General features: G+C 40.1%; 1 protein-coding gene across 1 annotated transcript; it reads left to right on the top strand.

Annotated features, from left to right (window-relative positions):
• Positions 1 to 116: 116 nt before the first annotated feature.
• lmx1al (LIM homeobox transcription factor 1, alpha-like) lies at positions 117 to 16,912 on the top strand. The gene is given in 10 exon segments (XM_018704589.2): positions 117 to 653; positions 2,663 to 2,751; positions 3,763 to 3,952; positions 13,204 to 13,436; positions 14,149 to 14,312; positions 14,415 to 14,492; positions 14,586 to 14,706; positions 14,832 to 14,869; positions 14,871 to 14,988; positions 15,215 to 16,912. Coding segments are annotated over 10 exon segments (1,233 nt in total). The 5' UTR covers positions 117 to 609; the 3' UTR covers positions 15,373 to 16,912.
• Positions 16,913 to 17,187: the final 275 nt, after the last annotated feature.

Genomic DNA, 17,187 nt, shown 5'->3' with positions numbered 1-17,187 from the left:
ATGTCACTTTTCCTATCACATCCGTCCTCCTACATCAGCCTTTTCAGCCCTGGACCTGTGTCCGTATAATGATGGTGTAAAGTGAGTGAACATTGTCTGATGTCTAGATGGAATTGACATTAAGTGCTATAATCTCCATTTGCCTTTGTTCTTTTGATAATGTTATAACAAATCAGGCAGTTTAAGCATGTGATTAAAAAAAATATTATGGTCGTGATACATTGTTTTCCACGTAGAACAATCCCTCCTTAAAAAGTCGCCCTTTAAAGCCTTCCTCTAACCTTGAGTACAAATGCAAAAAATCATCCCCATCTGAGTTATCAATAGGCTGCATCACCGCTCATCTTCCCTCATCATCTTCCGCACCTTCTCCCTCCCTCCCTGTCTGTCCATCTCCTCCCTCTGCGCCTTTTTACGCACAAAACAAGTCAGAGCGCGCACACACACGGCTGGCGGAGAAAACAGGAGAGACAATAGACAATAGTTTGGGTCACCATGGTATTTGGATTTTTACCGTAGTCAACATGCGCCCCGGAGTGTGAGGGACAGGTGAACATCGTGTAAACGCGTCCGTTCGTTCACCGGCCCGAAACTTTCCCCACGTTTTTAATGTTGCCGACCGAGATTTCAGGAGGAGTGTGTTTCACCTCAAGGTAGGACTCAGCAACTCAAGAACAGGTTGTCAGTGACGGCAGACTTGTGATGTTCATATGATTGTGTTGCTTCTTGATATTGTGTTTCTTATTCCAGCAGATGGTCATGGCTACGCTCAGGCTTAGGTCTAACGTTATTTAATGTGTTTTTAAAAATGCCCGGGTAAAAGGAAAAAAAAAAAAAAAGTCACAGTGACCTTGCTATCTGATAAGTTGTGTGATCTTTGATTTGGTCTGGTAATCCAAACAAATTCTCTATAATAATGTAAAAGAAAACAAATGTTATTCCAAGCTGTTTCACTCGGTAGTTCAGAATCACGTTGCTTTTTTTTTGTCTGATACTTTCATTATCATGTTAGTTTACAGTTGTTTTGTGAGTGCAGCCAGTTGTTGGACCAAAACAGGCATGATACATGACAACTTAACTTCTTCTTCTTTTTTTTAATAGCACGAAGGTAATCCTGCTTTTTGACAGCTTTTGAAGTAAACTATCATAAGAAGCAGATTTTCTCTGCCTGTTATAATTTTGTGGCTGAGAACAAAAAAGGTTGGTCATTACCTCCAAACTGAGACACGCTTCTTTCAGTCTTTACAGTGTGCTTTGAATTTATTGATCCCATTGATCCTCGTGTAATATGACAATATACTTCCTTTAATTGTAGCTCCAGGACCTGCAGGAAGGTTGATTTTTTTTTTTTTTTATTATTTTTTTTACATTTTCATTCCGGTAATCATCATCAGAGTATCAGGCTGTAAATCTCAACATGTAATTATCGGTGTATCACACGAATATGGCAGTAATGTATTCAGCCCACAATTAGGGAAAATGCCAAATCAGATTAGTTGTATTTACATAATTCATTTGTTTTATTTGATTCCTTTATTTTCTGTGGCAATGCAACTATCATCCAAAATTCAACAGCACATTTTATATTTACTGGATTTTACAAGCTCACCCTACAGGCCTCCAAAATGAGATTGAATGTGATTATCAGAAGGATTCTTTACAAATATCAAAACAAAAAATAAATAAACAAAAATAAAACGTATAATTCAATTTGAATATTGACTATAAATACTATATAATGTGATATTAATGTAGCGAGCATAAAAACCACCACAAAGTGTAAAGCTACTACAAACAGTCTACATAAATAAGATGACTGCAGGAGAAGGAAATATTTTTTTTTCCTCTGAATTTGTCCATTTTTTAAAAAGAATTTTGTAGGACATGAAATGCCGTCAGTGTCTTTAAATGCTTATTTCACCATAACCCAGTTTATTTTTAATGAAACAGTTTTACAGGTTAGAATAACCAGAATAAATATAATTCAGTTATTGAATGCATTTTAGTAGAACGTTTAAAATTGTAGGCCAATAGTTTCATAATACACAAAAATGTTTAGAACTATGCTCTTATTTTTAAAACAGCAAAGACAGATATTTTTTTTATTTTTTGTGTGTGTAAGAAAATGGACCCATTTTATTCTGTTTGTCTAGTTGATCTTATAACTAATTATGTCGAGTGATATTTAAAGGGCTGACATGTGCTTTTTAAATATCATTTAAATTTAGGGCCCTGAAGTGATATTGAGCAAAATTAAGCTCACACATCTTTGATGCTCTTATAGAATTCCTTTTATTTTTATTAAATTATCAGAGATGTAGGCTATGCCTCGTTTATTATATTTGCTTTTTTTCATCGTTATTTCTGCATTAAGTAATATGTATTGAATCCAAGCTTTATGTGTGTGTGTGTGTGTGTGTGTGTGTGTGTGTGTGTGTGTGTGTGTGTGTGTGTGAATTCAATCTTATTATGAATCTATATTATAGTGACTAAAAATATCACCCAAAACTATACTACGAATAAACTACTGGTATATTTTCTGAGTGACGTTTGCGTTCACAGTCTACGTTTTGTGTTGCTAATCATCTTATTAAAAGTGGATTTACCGCTGTGATTCAGCTCATATCTTAGTTGAAAATTATGCATTTTTGTCTTTTTGTAGCGATCTTACTGAGGGAAGGAGAGAAGGGATGAAAACAGAGGAGACCCAGCAGTCCTGTCTGCAGCAGCCTCCATCCTCAACGCCTTTTGGTGAGTGTTAGCCCAGGCAAAATGAATTCACACGAAACATTATTACCATGACGGAATATAAATACCAGTAGAAATATTATGTTCATAGGTGAAAAGATTTCATAATAAAAACACTCCTGATCGCCCATATGAATTCACTATCTGCGCAAAACAATTACACAGTAACATAATCAGAAAAAAACACTGGGGAAAATAAAGATTCTGTTAGCTACGTTAACTAACAACACCTTACTAAGACACTTAATGTTGGTTTTTCCATTAATTCCAAAATACCCTTAAATACCATATATATATATATATGTGTGTGTGTGTGTGTGTGTGTGTGTGTGTGTGTGTGTGTGTTATTTTAGGGTATTTTGTATATTTTGTAAGGGTATATATATATATATATATATATATATATATATATAGAGAGAGAGAGAGAGAGAGAGAAAGAGAGAGATAGATAGATAGATAGATAGAGAGAGAGAGAGAGAGAGAGAGAGAGCTGTACTAACATTTGACTGAATGTGTGTGTGTGGTGTGTGTGTGTGTGTACAATATTATATATTAGTCTAGTAGGATACCACTAGTACAAATTATAAATGATAATAATTAAATATTAAAAATATTTTATAATGCTGGGGCCCTTTAAAATCTGTATTTTACAAGAATGTATCAAATAGTGGGGTCGCCATAAACTTTTACTTAAGTACACCCGACACATGGTGGACTTCTCAATAACATTATCAAAGATGCCTTCACGTCTCCTCCAGTTTGGAAGCGACAGCTCTTCTGTACCAGATAATGTACAATGTGCACAATTTTTTGCAACATTATTAAAACACGTCAGTATATGTTTCTCAAATGTTTTACAGGTGGTCATGGCAGAGGGAAATTTGAAAGGGAGTCATGATCTTGGTACCTGGTGGTGTTCTATTTGAGAGACTTGGACTCCTGTATCCAGTATGACCCCAGTATTTTAAAAATCATGGCTTCGGTTCTGCTTCTGTCTCCCTACCCCCGTTTCAGGTCCGGAGTACAGGGGAGGGGGAGAGGTGTGTGCAGGCTGCGAGTCTCCCATCGCCGACCGCTTCCTGCTGCGCGTGAACGAGCGCTCCTGGCACGAGACCTGCGTCAAGTGCGCAGTGTGTTTAAGCGCGCTCACTGGGACCTGTTACTGCAGGGACCGCCTGCTGTATTGCAAGCATGACTATGAAAAGTAAGTACACACACAGAGAGAGAGAGAGAGAGAGAGAGAGAGAGAGAGAGAGAGAGAGAGAGAGAGAGAGAGAGAGTTCACTTTTGAAGTTGGGAGTATGGTACAGCAGTGGAAGAAGTTCTCAAGCCCCTCACTTAAAGCAATAATACAATAAAAGCAGAATGTTCTCACTTGACATAAAAGACAAAATAAAAAGTAAAAGACGGTAAAAGAGCAGTATCTCAAAAACTCAGCACGTATTTACTGCCAAAATCTGACAAGTGTTTACACGAGAGAGTGGTTTCTGTTGCAAAGCCAGTTTTGTCCAATCAGAAACAAGTTGAAGTGATGCCACGCAGCTTCTTCATACCCATGTTTGCAAGCCAAGAGGAAACTAAATTCACATGACAAAATGTAGTTTCCAAGGCATGATACATTATACAGTATTCTTGCCTTCTCTGTGTTTGGACAGCTGCAAGTTTTAGTGACAGTGATTATTTAATTTCAATTGTACCAACACAAAACAGGCAAATGAATTGTCAACATTTGACTAAATGTAAGTGATATAGATGCAGCTAAAATTAGGTTCTATAACACTGATGTTGACAGACAGTGTGTGTAAGTGTCTCATACATCTGAGAAGCTACTTAAGGGGATTTAAGGAGCTAATTAATAATATGATGTTCTTGCATGTAATGCAGTCTACTTTGACAGTTAAAGTAGAGAAAAATAGGGCCTCCTTTTCCCCTTGTTTAGAATTGGAATATTTTTTTTATGACAAGAATTTGTAATTGACTGTGGGAAAATAAGTGTCTGTTCAAAACTCAAATTTCAATTTATCAGACCATTTCTAGTCAGTGTGTATGCTCCCAGTCTCATCTATATTAATGGCATTTAATTTAGTTACAGTCATGCAATGTACAGCATCTGAAAATACTTATACTGTAGTGTAAAACAATAACATATAGTTAACACTTGCTTTGTCAATGTAAAATGTCCTGTTTTTTGTTTGATGATCCACATGGTAATTATTGAGGTTGTAGTGTGTGTGTGTGTGTGTGTGTGTGTGTGTGTCTGTGTGTGTGTGCTTTTTGTTTCGGTTGTTTGGTGTGTGCCGTGGTCAGAGGGTGCGCCTGTGGTGGGAGCTCCAGGGGTAGACGGCTGAAGGACGAGCCTGCAGCTTGTTATCGTTGTTTTGAGAAGTGTCAGACGGCATCCAGCAGCACAGACTCTCCCACTGTACCTGACATCTGGAGGAGAGAGGGGGAGAGAGAGAGAGAGAGAGAGAGAGAGAGAGAGAGAAACTGGCTGATGAAAGTCCCATTGTGTGACGTTTATCTGGAAAAATGAGTGGGAAATGTGGAGGCAATAGCTTATCATAAATGAAGCGATGGGTTCATTTTCAGCGATGGAATGAAAAAGAGTATTTGCTCTCCTCGTGTAATGACTGTAATTGCAGATCCAAATTAATAGTCAGCGCCTCATTCACTGTGGTGTTGATTTAGTCCCCTATACATTGCATATGGATAGTTGCCTTGTTGTGTGAGTCGGTGCCAGACTTGGCACACAGTATTGCCTGTGACCTTCAGCGGATCAGCAACAATGTCTCCTTGTTTTCCCTGCAGTCTGTCCATCAGCGCCTTAGACTACACACTCCTCCCTCCCATCTAGAGCAGGTGTGTGCATTGTGACAGACAATCATGTTCAAGAATTTGGAACGTGCATAAGAATTTTAGGGGAATTTGTGCCGTTATTAGGGGATGCCCATTTTTCCTTTCCTTGAAACTTGGTTCCATTTTTGTTCCTGCTGGTTCAAAGAGGCAGAGGCAGATCAGTTTGCCTGATGTCTGTACACGTTAATATGAGCATTCTTTGCATGTCAGACATTAAAGTAACTGAATTACTGATGAAGATCGTGCAGACAAAATAGATACATGGTAAGACAGCATCTCGCAGGCTATTCAGCTCATACTGGGGCATTTTCCATGTCTCCTTCAGTATCTCTGACTTGACCAAATATTTTTGGACAAGCCAGCCTTTGCTTTGAATTACATCACCCAGCACACACAGACTTCTCCTCCCTGAATCTCTCTCAGCATAAGCACACTAAACAGTGCTGCTACCATGCTCATTTGTTCTGATATTGCTTGTTTTTGTAGTTAGTATTGATTGAAAATGGTGAATATACGAAATGCAATTTGAGTTATGGGGGAGAAATTTCTATAACAAATCTATTTTGATGAAGGGAAAAAAAATAAATGCATGTAGATGTCTCTAAATTTAAATGAGAAAACAAATCAAATTTTGATATGTGACCCATCCCCCACCTTGATTCATCTGGGCTAAACTGCCTTCAAGGCAAAGGTTTATTCAACATTTGCATGTTTAATGTTTTCAAAGACGCTTTGCTTCAAAATGATTCTAAACTGATCACACTGATGCTCAAAAAGCCAATGTAAGGTGTCAACATATTAATAAATTTTAAGGTGAAGCACATAATCCTAATCCAAATATTTAACCGCTATGTTGGACCATGCATAATACAAGTTTAGTCCCTGAATCTTAGGTTAATAAATAAGTGTTCACCCTACTGCCATTCATTGTCTATGTAGAAAAACAGGAGGTGTGCCTTCAGTTTTGAGTTTGCCTGGCCTCAATCTGTTATGGAAATGAGGGGATTTAGACACAATAAACTCAAGTGCATCTTGTGGATTTTACTTGTGGATTTATTTTTGTTTTGAAACCTCAAGAAATTCTCTGGAACTCCATCCTGTTATGGACCAGATGTTCAGAATAAGGTTTTAGAATAATTTTGAGGCAAGACTTCCCTCCACACCCTTAATTCCCATCAGGATGTTTTTATGCATCACTTTTACCGGCAAGATGGGTAGAATAATAAAAATCAGGATGAAAAATATTTACTACACCAGAACAAAATTTTTCTTATGGTCTAAATGAGATATGGTAAGAATTTGTTTTTTTGTTTTTTTTCCAAACAGTCAAAAGCAAAGCACTCAGCACACGTCTCAAACTATATGTAAATGCAGTTTTCTCTAAATTAAAAACAGATTTATTTTGAATACAATTTACAGGAAGATGACATATCATTCTTATTGAAAGTAAGACTGATTAGCAGATGGATTTGCACAAGTAACGTGCACCCTTAGTGAGCTACACTTTTTACACAGTCATTGTCTTGAACACATTGGCTTAGTATTATGGTTCCTTGCCAAACTGAAAAGTATAGGCCAGTGTTCCCCGGTCAACAGTGCTGAGCCCAGACAGAATGGAGGGTAGTCTGGCTGTGCAGAGCCTGTGAGCTTCCTTGTAAGCCCCATAAAGGCAGTTTCAGCCCTGTGAAAAACAGGTCACCAGGGTGGATATTCACTAAACCTCGGGTTTAATACCTCACTCTGTGGGGTGGAGGGCACTGAGACGACATCTAGGTTTACAAACCCTCTTGCTGCAGACAGAGAGAGAGAGACCCCGCCGCCACAGTTATAGAGTCCCCCTCTCCTGACCAGGTAGCTGTGTGTGAGTCCAGCACTAACAGCGTGACAGAGTTTCCTCTCAGGTTACAGTACATTTATGCAGGTGAACTTCTGAGTCTTTTTGCTGTAAAATACTGAGACTAAGGATAGAAACTCCATCTTCCACCCCTCCTCTCCCTTCTATAACCCCCCCCCCATCACCACCACCACCATCTCTCTCTGTCTCTCTATCCGTTAGCTCGTTCATCACTGTCTGCTTTGTAATAATATTTCTCTATTCCAAACCTCATTTCCTTCTCGTTGAGATTGATAGCAGTGATGACACCAAACAGTTTATCTCCCCGTTTATCCCTTGTTTTCTCTTAATCGTCCCCCCCTCAGCGCCTCTTTGTGTCTCGGGATGGGAATGGGAGGAGGTGGTGGGGATGCTGATTGGGTACAGTGCTAATTACCCGGCATTCTGGGGCTGTCCTGTGATGACAGGTCTGACACTGGGCTGCAGGGAAATACTATTAGACAGAATTATGCAATGACATGTCAGAGAGAGGATAAACCCCTACTCCTATCAGCTAGCACCTTAACTCATATTCATAAATCCCTTGCTTATTAATGAATTACCTCTAATAAAAGACATCTGAATACTAAAACTATTACAATTGTAAAAGATATGTTCAACAAAATCAAATATTGCACTTCTAGTTGTCTGTAACTATGCAGATTTTAGTTTGTGGTGCTCACAGGAATGAAAATTTCCATCTGAAAATGACATCACTTTTTTCTTACATTTTTTCAGATAAAAATTGAACAACTAGAGAGTGAGAAATTGTTGTTGGGGTTCTTTGTCCTGAAATAATTGAGCATCTCTGTCTATATAATGGGTATGTAAGTGAAAGGAAAGTTTGTGGTTTTTCATAACTCATGGCTGCACTGACAGCTCAGAACTTTACACTATATCTAAATCCCAGTGAGAGGCTACACATAATACATACATGTGGTTCTGAAACATTCAAACACTTCCCTTGCCCAGGAGTCTTACATTTGCTAAACCTGCAGCTCAACAGATGATGGTTGGAGGTGTGCCAGAGGAAAGGAAAGTGGGGATGTAGGAGTTTTTGTGGTCTGAAGGTGAGAGGCTGATGAACAGTCAGGTTTTATCGTATAAATGAAAGAACATCAGGGTGAAATCTCAGCAATGGAGAAAGGGTTCGAAACAGGATCACAGTGCCTGAGAGTTTTAGAAAGGGAGCAGCAGCAGGGATGGGCAGATTTTTGTCTGGGTGCATGTGTATGTCTGTGAGGGAGGCGTGATGTTGCCACAGTTTTTGCATAATGTGAGATGAGACCCCATCATCTTTCCTCCCCCACAACAATTTTATAACAGACAGCTAATAAATGTTTCATGGCAGAACAAGCTGCTCGCCTCGGCTTTATTAAATCTGAGATAATAAAAGCAGAGAGGGAGAGGAAAAAAGAGAGAGAGAATAGGGGGTCGCACCAGAGAGAGGGAGAGATAGGGAGATCGGCGTAGACTTTTCTCAAATCGACCGGCTGTATCTCCTGTTTCTGGGGCAACGGGTCCCGCTGTCCCCCGCCACCCCCTCCCCACTGCTTCCCGCTCCGCCAGAGACAGACAGGAAATGAGAAACGGGCAGACAGGATATTGCGTTCTGGTGGCCTGGGGATTAACTGTTTTATCTAAACTAACACACACACACACACACGCCCACTCGCTCACGCACACAAACACACACCCATAGCCTCACACATAGCATTCATTCTTGGTAGCATCAGGTGTAGATCGCACACACCCAGAGACACATATCATGCAGACCATGCACGTCATGCAGGTTTTCAGTTGTTACTTTACACAGGTACATTACATTAGGACATGAATATTATAGGTTTTGGTGGTGCTCTCATGTAGAGCTGGTCTTATTACTAGTGTGAACGATTTACAGTGAGAGTCATGACATGTAACTGTATAACTGTGAGACTGGCTGAGCGTTTGTGCAGAAATAGCTCTAAAGATGTATTCCATACACTGAAGGCCCTTGTGGTCATTAGATAACAACTATTACATAGTTTTTACAAATTTTAGAGGGCATTCGTTGACCAAGAGGACTGTTTATGATGTTACTCTATTGATGCGTGAGTGGATACGGTGCACAAATGACAGCATCTGTCAGTGTTTTATTGATGTTTGTACCCGGGCACCTTATCTGTGTTTACACAAACTGTGCATATTTGTGTTTATGTGGGCATGTGACTCTATATATACTTACGTGTGTGTGCATGCAACTATATATATTTATTATATATATATATATATACATGTGTGTTGCTGTGTGTGTATGTGAGAGTGAGTGGTGGCAGGGGTAGCGAGTATCGTGGGGAATGCTGGGAGATTTTAATAACACAGAAGCAGTGCAGGGAGATTTAATAAAAGGAGATGATGTGATTACTGAACCCTGGCTCTGAGCCATTTTGCTTCACAGAGCAATATCCGCTGAATGTGCGCACACACACACCCTTACACACACATATCTAAGAAATGGATACTAAACACAATACAACTTAAAAGTAAGATTGTTGCATATCATTTGTTCTTTTTGCATCTCTCACATGAATTCTTGGATGTACCTCCATTTTCAGGGAATGTGCAAACACCCATTTATATGACGTGCACTATGGTCATTCTACACCCACAATGTATATTGGAATAACAAGCTAGTACATGAATACCTCAGCATATTACATTTTAAGAGGCAGAAATGCATCTTAACCTATAGGTTAAGGATCAAAATGGTCTTTGGTGAGCCACAGTTCCAGGGTGAAGCCAAAATCTATCCAAGTTGGGTTCTTCTGGGTTTTATTACATACAGGTGATCCAAACCTGGTGTTAGTATAAGCAAACCCGTACCTGTATAAATATTCATCAATTATGAAAGCAAGCACAACAACTGTAATCGCTCTGAGACACATACATATTTATGGAATGATTGTGTTGCGGTCCAGACAATGTCGTGCTTGTCAGAGCTCACAGGCAAAACAATGCCACATGACACAGCTTAGGGAGATGAGGAAGATTCTGTTATTCTGTTTGTATGCCTAGGATCTACAATAAAGCAAGCAAGAGAGAGCTGATTATAACCACCCAATACTCAGAATACATCACCTTTTTATGCCTCTCTACATTTGATCTCATAATCAGTGCGCTTGTAATTAGTCGTGCCCCCTAACACTTCTGAAATCCACAGCACTGAACATGCAGTCGCCTGCAGCCAAGGTTCCAGAAGTTCTGTATATCACAAGCTCTGAGTTGACTGTTTTATTCTGTCTTCTGTCTGCATTTACATCTCTATTCTTTGTAATCCTTTACATATCATGAATATTATATCATTTCATTAAAGGAAAGCCCTCTAAATCCAAAGCAAGGTCTTATTCAAGATATCTTTTCAGATAGACTTGCTCACAGCTGGTCTTTACCATCCCTCAGTTGTTTAGTACTTTCTCTGTATGCCATGCAAACATTCTTTTTCCTACTGATTTTGGATGTGTCTGCTACATTAGGGATACTCAAAATAGTGTTCTTTTTCTATTTTTCTGTTTAAAAAGAACATTTCCATAGAAAATTGTGCAAAAATGTTGCGAAATAAAGAAATATTCATATATTCAGATACACTGGGAAAGTTAAATATGACATACCCAAGGATGGAAAATTGAGGTTGTGGCCATGTTTGACAAGATTGTATAAATTTGGTGTGGAAGCTAAATTTACTTAATTCGTGTGGCTGCTCTTTAACCATCATGTCCATAGTGTTTCATTGGAAGCTACACCCTGGTCAGGGCTGGTGTGAATGATACTTCTATTAGAGGGATTAGACTGATCTACTTACAGACCCCCCTCTGTGGCAGTTGCCCCAAGTTGCCTTCATTTGCCATGTTGAATAAATTCCTACCGTGCTGTGTACACCCCGATTAGGGAGTGTGGGACTTAACCAGCAATATCATCAGTCTTATGTCAAGCAATCCTGTGATAATTCTGTTGTATTTTGTTCACAATGAAAGGACGTGTTTAAGGTATTTAAGTAGTTGAAGTCTGTGTTTGGATGGAGAGTAGGGCTGCACGTAGCAGGGTGGTGGTGATCATTCTTCTTTGTGGAATATGTGTTAAGTGCCAGATATTATGATTAACATTGTAGCTTCTTGCAGATATTTTACAGGAGAAGCATCTCTCAAAGATTGAATGTAATGTTTCTATAAGAAAATTGGTTAAGTAACATTTAGTCAAACACAAGATCCTGTAACAATAGATCTGTGTAGGGCTGCTTAATAGGGACATTTGTGTTTGCATTATGATGTTAAGTTAGCGACACTGTCATTTGGGGAATTTGGGGAGCGTTTGGCAGATGGATTGAGAAAGATTAGCCGTAGCAGCTGCGTTTGGGACAGAATCACAGATTAGGAGCACTAATGTGCAGACCTGGCTCCTTCTTTACACTCCAGATTTGGGCAGCAACACCTTCCTATCACTCAGTCAGGGAGCTTCAACACTTCTGCCCTCGTCCCTTCCTCCCCCTGTTCCCTCCCCTCTCATCCCCCCTTCCTTCCTATTCAGGTTTGTGTTTTGCTCTGCTGCTGTTTCTGCTTTTACTGATCTATCCTATACTCTCTCTACCTGGTAACTCTGATATTCTTGTGATCCAGCATATGTATACTTTTATACTGATTGCACTTGTGTTGCACCACCAGTATGATGATGAGTGGTGGTACGGCGAATGTGGGTAACCAGCCAATATCAGATGAGGTATACTGAAACTGTGAGTGGGTGTGTGCAAATGTCTGTGTGCATGCCTCCGCGTGTGCATGTATGTGTGTGTGAGTGTCTATGTTTGTGTGTATATGCGTTTTGGTGTGCATAAGTGAGAGGAGAGAGATTAACCCCATGCTATCCCCAATCCCTGGTTATGAGTTTACAGCGTCTGTCTGGCCATCGCACTGTTTAAACAACAATCTAATTAATCCTGTCTTTATTAGTTTCAGTGAACTGGGGAGGCAGGCTGGGAGGGCATGAGGGAGAACTGGGAATGCTGGCAGAAAATACTAAGGAGGGAGGGGGAGGAAACCAAGTGCGAGAGCAGGGATTTGAGAGGAATTTAATGGCAGAGACTAAGGCCCTGTGAATGGAAATAAGGATGTGAAGAGATGGTGAGGCAGAGGAAGAACTGAGGAGTTATAACATCTCACAGGAGGAGAGATGGAGGGACAAAAGAAGGAAAGTGGTCATGGGGGAAAGCAATGGACCTCAGAAAGACTCACTCTTAAGCTTTATTCATAATGTTAAATCAGTGCTTTAAGATTGTGGGTGGGATATGGATAGACTGAAGTTTACCCCATCAAACAGATCTCAACATTTAGGGAATTTAAGGAGAAAAGCTCAGAACAGGCAACTCTCTTATCATAAGCTAACTACTGCCACCTACTGTCATGAGGGAGAAAAGAAAATACAATATAAAAATGCAGACTACACTACTGTAATTCCTCTCAGCAGATGTTCACCTTGTTGCTCTGTGAATTGGGTAATGTTTATAGGACCTTTAATTAAGAGACTATGTTAATCTCCAGAATCATTGGAGCTGAGGACAAATGTGTCAGAGCTCCTTGTCTGTGCCTCCATCTTTAATTACCTTTCTATTTCTGCACTCTATCACCCCCATAATGCCACATTACACATTTAATGCAGATATCCTTGACACGTAACATTGCTCTTTGTGCCTCCAGGCTGTTTGTAAGGAAGTGCAGCGCCTGCCTGCAGGTGATTGGACGTTCAGAGCTGATAATGCGCGTGCTAGGCCAGGTGTACCACCTGGGCTGCTTCAGCTGTTGTGAGTGTGAACGCCGGCTGCAGAGAGGTGATGAGTTTGTGCTGAAAGAAGGCCAGCTGCTCTGCCGCATGGACTATGAGAAGGAGAGGGAAATGTTGGCTGCTATCAGTCCAACGCCAACAGAATCAGGTGAAGAGGGTTTGTTACAATGCTACTTTGTCTGAACCACATAAAATTCACTTCAAAGGCATACTGCTTTTTACACATACATCTTAGGGAAAATCTCTTCCTTTTACATTCATGCATACAGTCATGTTTTTCAGCCGATCTCAAACATAGTCCTCCATAGCGAACCAGTAAGCAGCCCCTGAAGAGCAATAAAGGGTTTACAAGGGTTAAGTCTCAAGCTGCTCCCTTGTTCAGTAAGTAGAAAATAGTGTACATACACAGTGAAGCAGCTCTCAGGCTTCACTTGGTTACTGGCTCTAAGTGATACAACTGCTTGACACAACAGCACTAATTACAAAAAGTACATTTTACAAACTCTGTAAAATACGTAGAAGTTTTAGTTTTTTTTAATGAGGTTTAGTATGTCATAGGCTACTTGTTGTAATGAATGATGTGTTTTCATCTGTTCTGAAGACAGTCTGAAAAGGTGGTCTCTGGTTTTTACAAGGCTACAGTATAGAGCTGAACCTGCAGTGCACTGGAACTAATCCAACAAAGTAGTTGTTTTACTTTAGCAGTTCACTTCCTACTGAACCAGGGGACCACAGCTCACAGTCACATCAGTGTTGAATATTATCTTATCTGTTTCCCATATTCCCCTGTTTTTTACTTATGAAAGAACGAAAATGTACCTTCTGGTCTGACTGTTTTGTTGTCTGCTTACCTTGCTCAGTGAAAAGTGAGGATGAGGACGGCGGAGGGGGCTCCGGTGGGGGGAAAGGTGGTGACGAAGGCAAAGAGCACAAGCGGTCAAAACGACCACGCACCATCTTGACCACACAGCAGCGCCGCGCTTTCAAGGCCTCCTTTGAAGTATCCGCTAAGCCTTGCCGCAAGGTGGGTGGACCAGCTTGTGTTATCAGTGTAAATTTATGAAAACACTGTCTTGTCTCTCTGTTAAGTTTGTATTTTAACAACAATGGAAAATCTCCCCTGCAGGTGAGAGAGACACTGGCTGCTGAGACTGGACTGACAGTGCGAGTTGTGCAGGTGTGGTTTCAAAACCAGAGGGCCAAGGTTAGACTTTATTTCATGAAGACATGTTCTCCTAGGCCACACATCAACACGCACAAAAGATACATAATAACAGTGTGTAATTTTTTGCCCCAGATGAAAAAGATAGCTCGTCGACAGCAGCAACAGCAGCAACAGCAGCAGGAACAAGAGCAGCTGGGAGGAACCAGGAGAGGACAAAGTAGAGGGGGCCGCCAGAGCAATGATGACAGTGAGGGTAGGAACTTAAAGCATCAATGCAGCATCAGGAAGAACAGCAAAGATTAGAAGATTAAATGATTCTTTTTTTTTAAGTATAGACTATAAAATTGTATCACTAAAGGGATTTTTGTCTTTTCACAGATGGATCCAGTACTCATGGCATGGATGGGATGCTGGGCATATCCCTCTCTGCCACGTCAGCAGCTACTTGCTCTGGACCCTAACATCTACGGTGGAGAACCGTTTCGACACGGGCTTACACCACCTCAGCTGGGCAGTGAGCAGCTCCACACCTATGGTAAGACAGGAGGTGTTGCATTAGATAATAGGAGGATGCTTGAAAGACATTTTCTGCTGGTTTCTAATTGTAAAAAGAAAAACAGATGTTAGGAAAAGGTAAATTTAGCTTTGAGTAAAGATTAGTGCTTGTTTCCATATTCTTTTCATATTTTTCTGTGCTGTCTATCGCTAGTTAAAGACAGTTCCACTACAGCTGTGCACACTCTCACACTTTTTCACTGCAGACTCAGAGACAGTGTTCCACGACCTGGACAGCGATGGAAGCCTCGGTCACCTTGGTGACTGCCTCTTAGCAACAGGGGACGGCGGTCTCCTGCCAGGGCGAGTGGGAAACCCCATTGATCGTCTCTACTCCATGCAGAACTCCTACTTCACCTCCTGACCCTTATAAACTCTCACCCTTTCCCCTCCTGATCCACCTTTCACCTCAGAGATGCAGCTAATGGAGTCTGTCTATCAACATGCCTGTGGGACCACTCTCCATGAAACAGCCTACACCCAAACACACTTCTGAGCTTTTATCACAGGCTAAGATCATCACAAATCAGGCATAGTCAAAATATCACTTTGCAGCAGATTGCATAATGTTCCCACCATCTTTCCTAGATAAGAATCACATGCTGGAAATACAGACACTGTAATGTCCAAGATATGTTAAAGGACCTCAATTTCTCTTGTTGTATTTATGTGATGTTCAATGAAACACATTTCATGGCACTTTCCAACAAAAAAACTGACAAACAAAAGACACTTATCAAACATATTAATATGTATATCATGAATTACAGACTAAAATTGGTTGTTGAACGTGAATTCATCAATCAAGTTATGTGTATTTAGGAGTCTTTGCAGGTCTTATGAGCAGCTGAGGGTCTAAGTTAAATTAGTATATTGCATAACTTCTTTTTGTTGACAGGACTAGTGATTAATTATTGTGCGTGTAAGACTGCAGCGTATACAATACTGTATATGGATTGGAGTACAATTTTGCTCTCAGGTTAGTGTGTATGTTTATGTAACCTGAGCCATAACTCAGGATATTGTGCTGGATAGGCTTACGATCTAAGTTGCCCAATGATTTCAAGAACATAGAGCGTAAAGGAAGAAAGAGGAGGAAGAAACTCTCGATATAAAATTATCATTTCAAACTACATTTAGTTTTTGATAATGCATGACAAATGACAGATATAATATGGACCAAAAAAAAAATCACATTTTTTAGCATTTAGACAACACTACAGGGTAATTTGAAGAGCCTTATGCGGAAACAGGGTTGTATAAGTTATTATTGCTTTAGCTTTCCCTTTTCTTTTATCACATAATCACTACACAGCACAGTAAATGACAACCAATAGAACTATAATGCCCAAAACTTAGGACACTAGGTACATGAAGATGTACTCCAAATGTAAATGTGAGTATGACTGTGTTACAGTTAATTGTTGTAGTCACTTTCTGTAATTATTTCTTTCTCAAACATCTCAAATTAGATGTTGTTAGGTAGATATTTTGTACCTTCTTCTGTGATAATCAGCAAATATTTAAACTGTAGCATGATATCTATGTGTCACAAAGTAGGTCTTAAGAAATAGCCTCCAAACTGATGTTGGATAGCAAGTGTTTTCTGAAAGCATCAGGATCCGGCTCACAATGTGGCGCAGAATAAAATAGGATTAGGGTGATACCCGTTTCATTTAGGTGCCTGTGATCGGCTACAGCTTGTGACATTCTTTTATGACATTATGTTTGACTCTGATCACTGACTCATGGTATTTCTACAGTGATATTTTTGTGAATGTAACTTATTTGTGTGGTATTAGGCGAGATCCTATCTTACTTTTTTCGTTCAGTGACTGCCAGGTGATGTGCTTTGAATGTAATGTTGCCGTATCTTCAATACAAACTGCGGTTTCATCTTTGAAGGGCTCTTGCCTTATTTGTCCTAAATAAGACAAATGAAGATACAATGATCACTTGCTCATCTGGTATGAACCAAAGATATTACACTTGAGACACTCCGTGACCCCCTTCAGCGCTTTAATAATTGAACCAGAAAAGGTCTGTTCTGCTTAGTGGTCACAGGGCTCTTAACTCAACATCCTCCCTATGTCTCTCAGTAGTCCTGCTGATTAGAGGTGGATGGCCTCCTCCTTCTCCTTTCTTCCAAAACTCCCTATTTCTCAGTCATTGAGTAGTC

Source organism: Lates calcarifer, linkage group LG11 (genome assembly GCF_001640805.2).
Source record: "Lates calcarifer isolate ASB-BC8 linkage group LG11, TLL_Latcal_v3, whole genome shotgun sequence".
NCBI classification, from domain to species: domain Eukaryota; kingdom Metazoa; phylum Chordata; class Actinopteri; family Centropomidae; genus Lates; species Lates calcarifer.
This window is presented reverse-complemented; position numbering and strand designations above follow the sequence as displayed.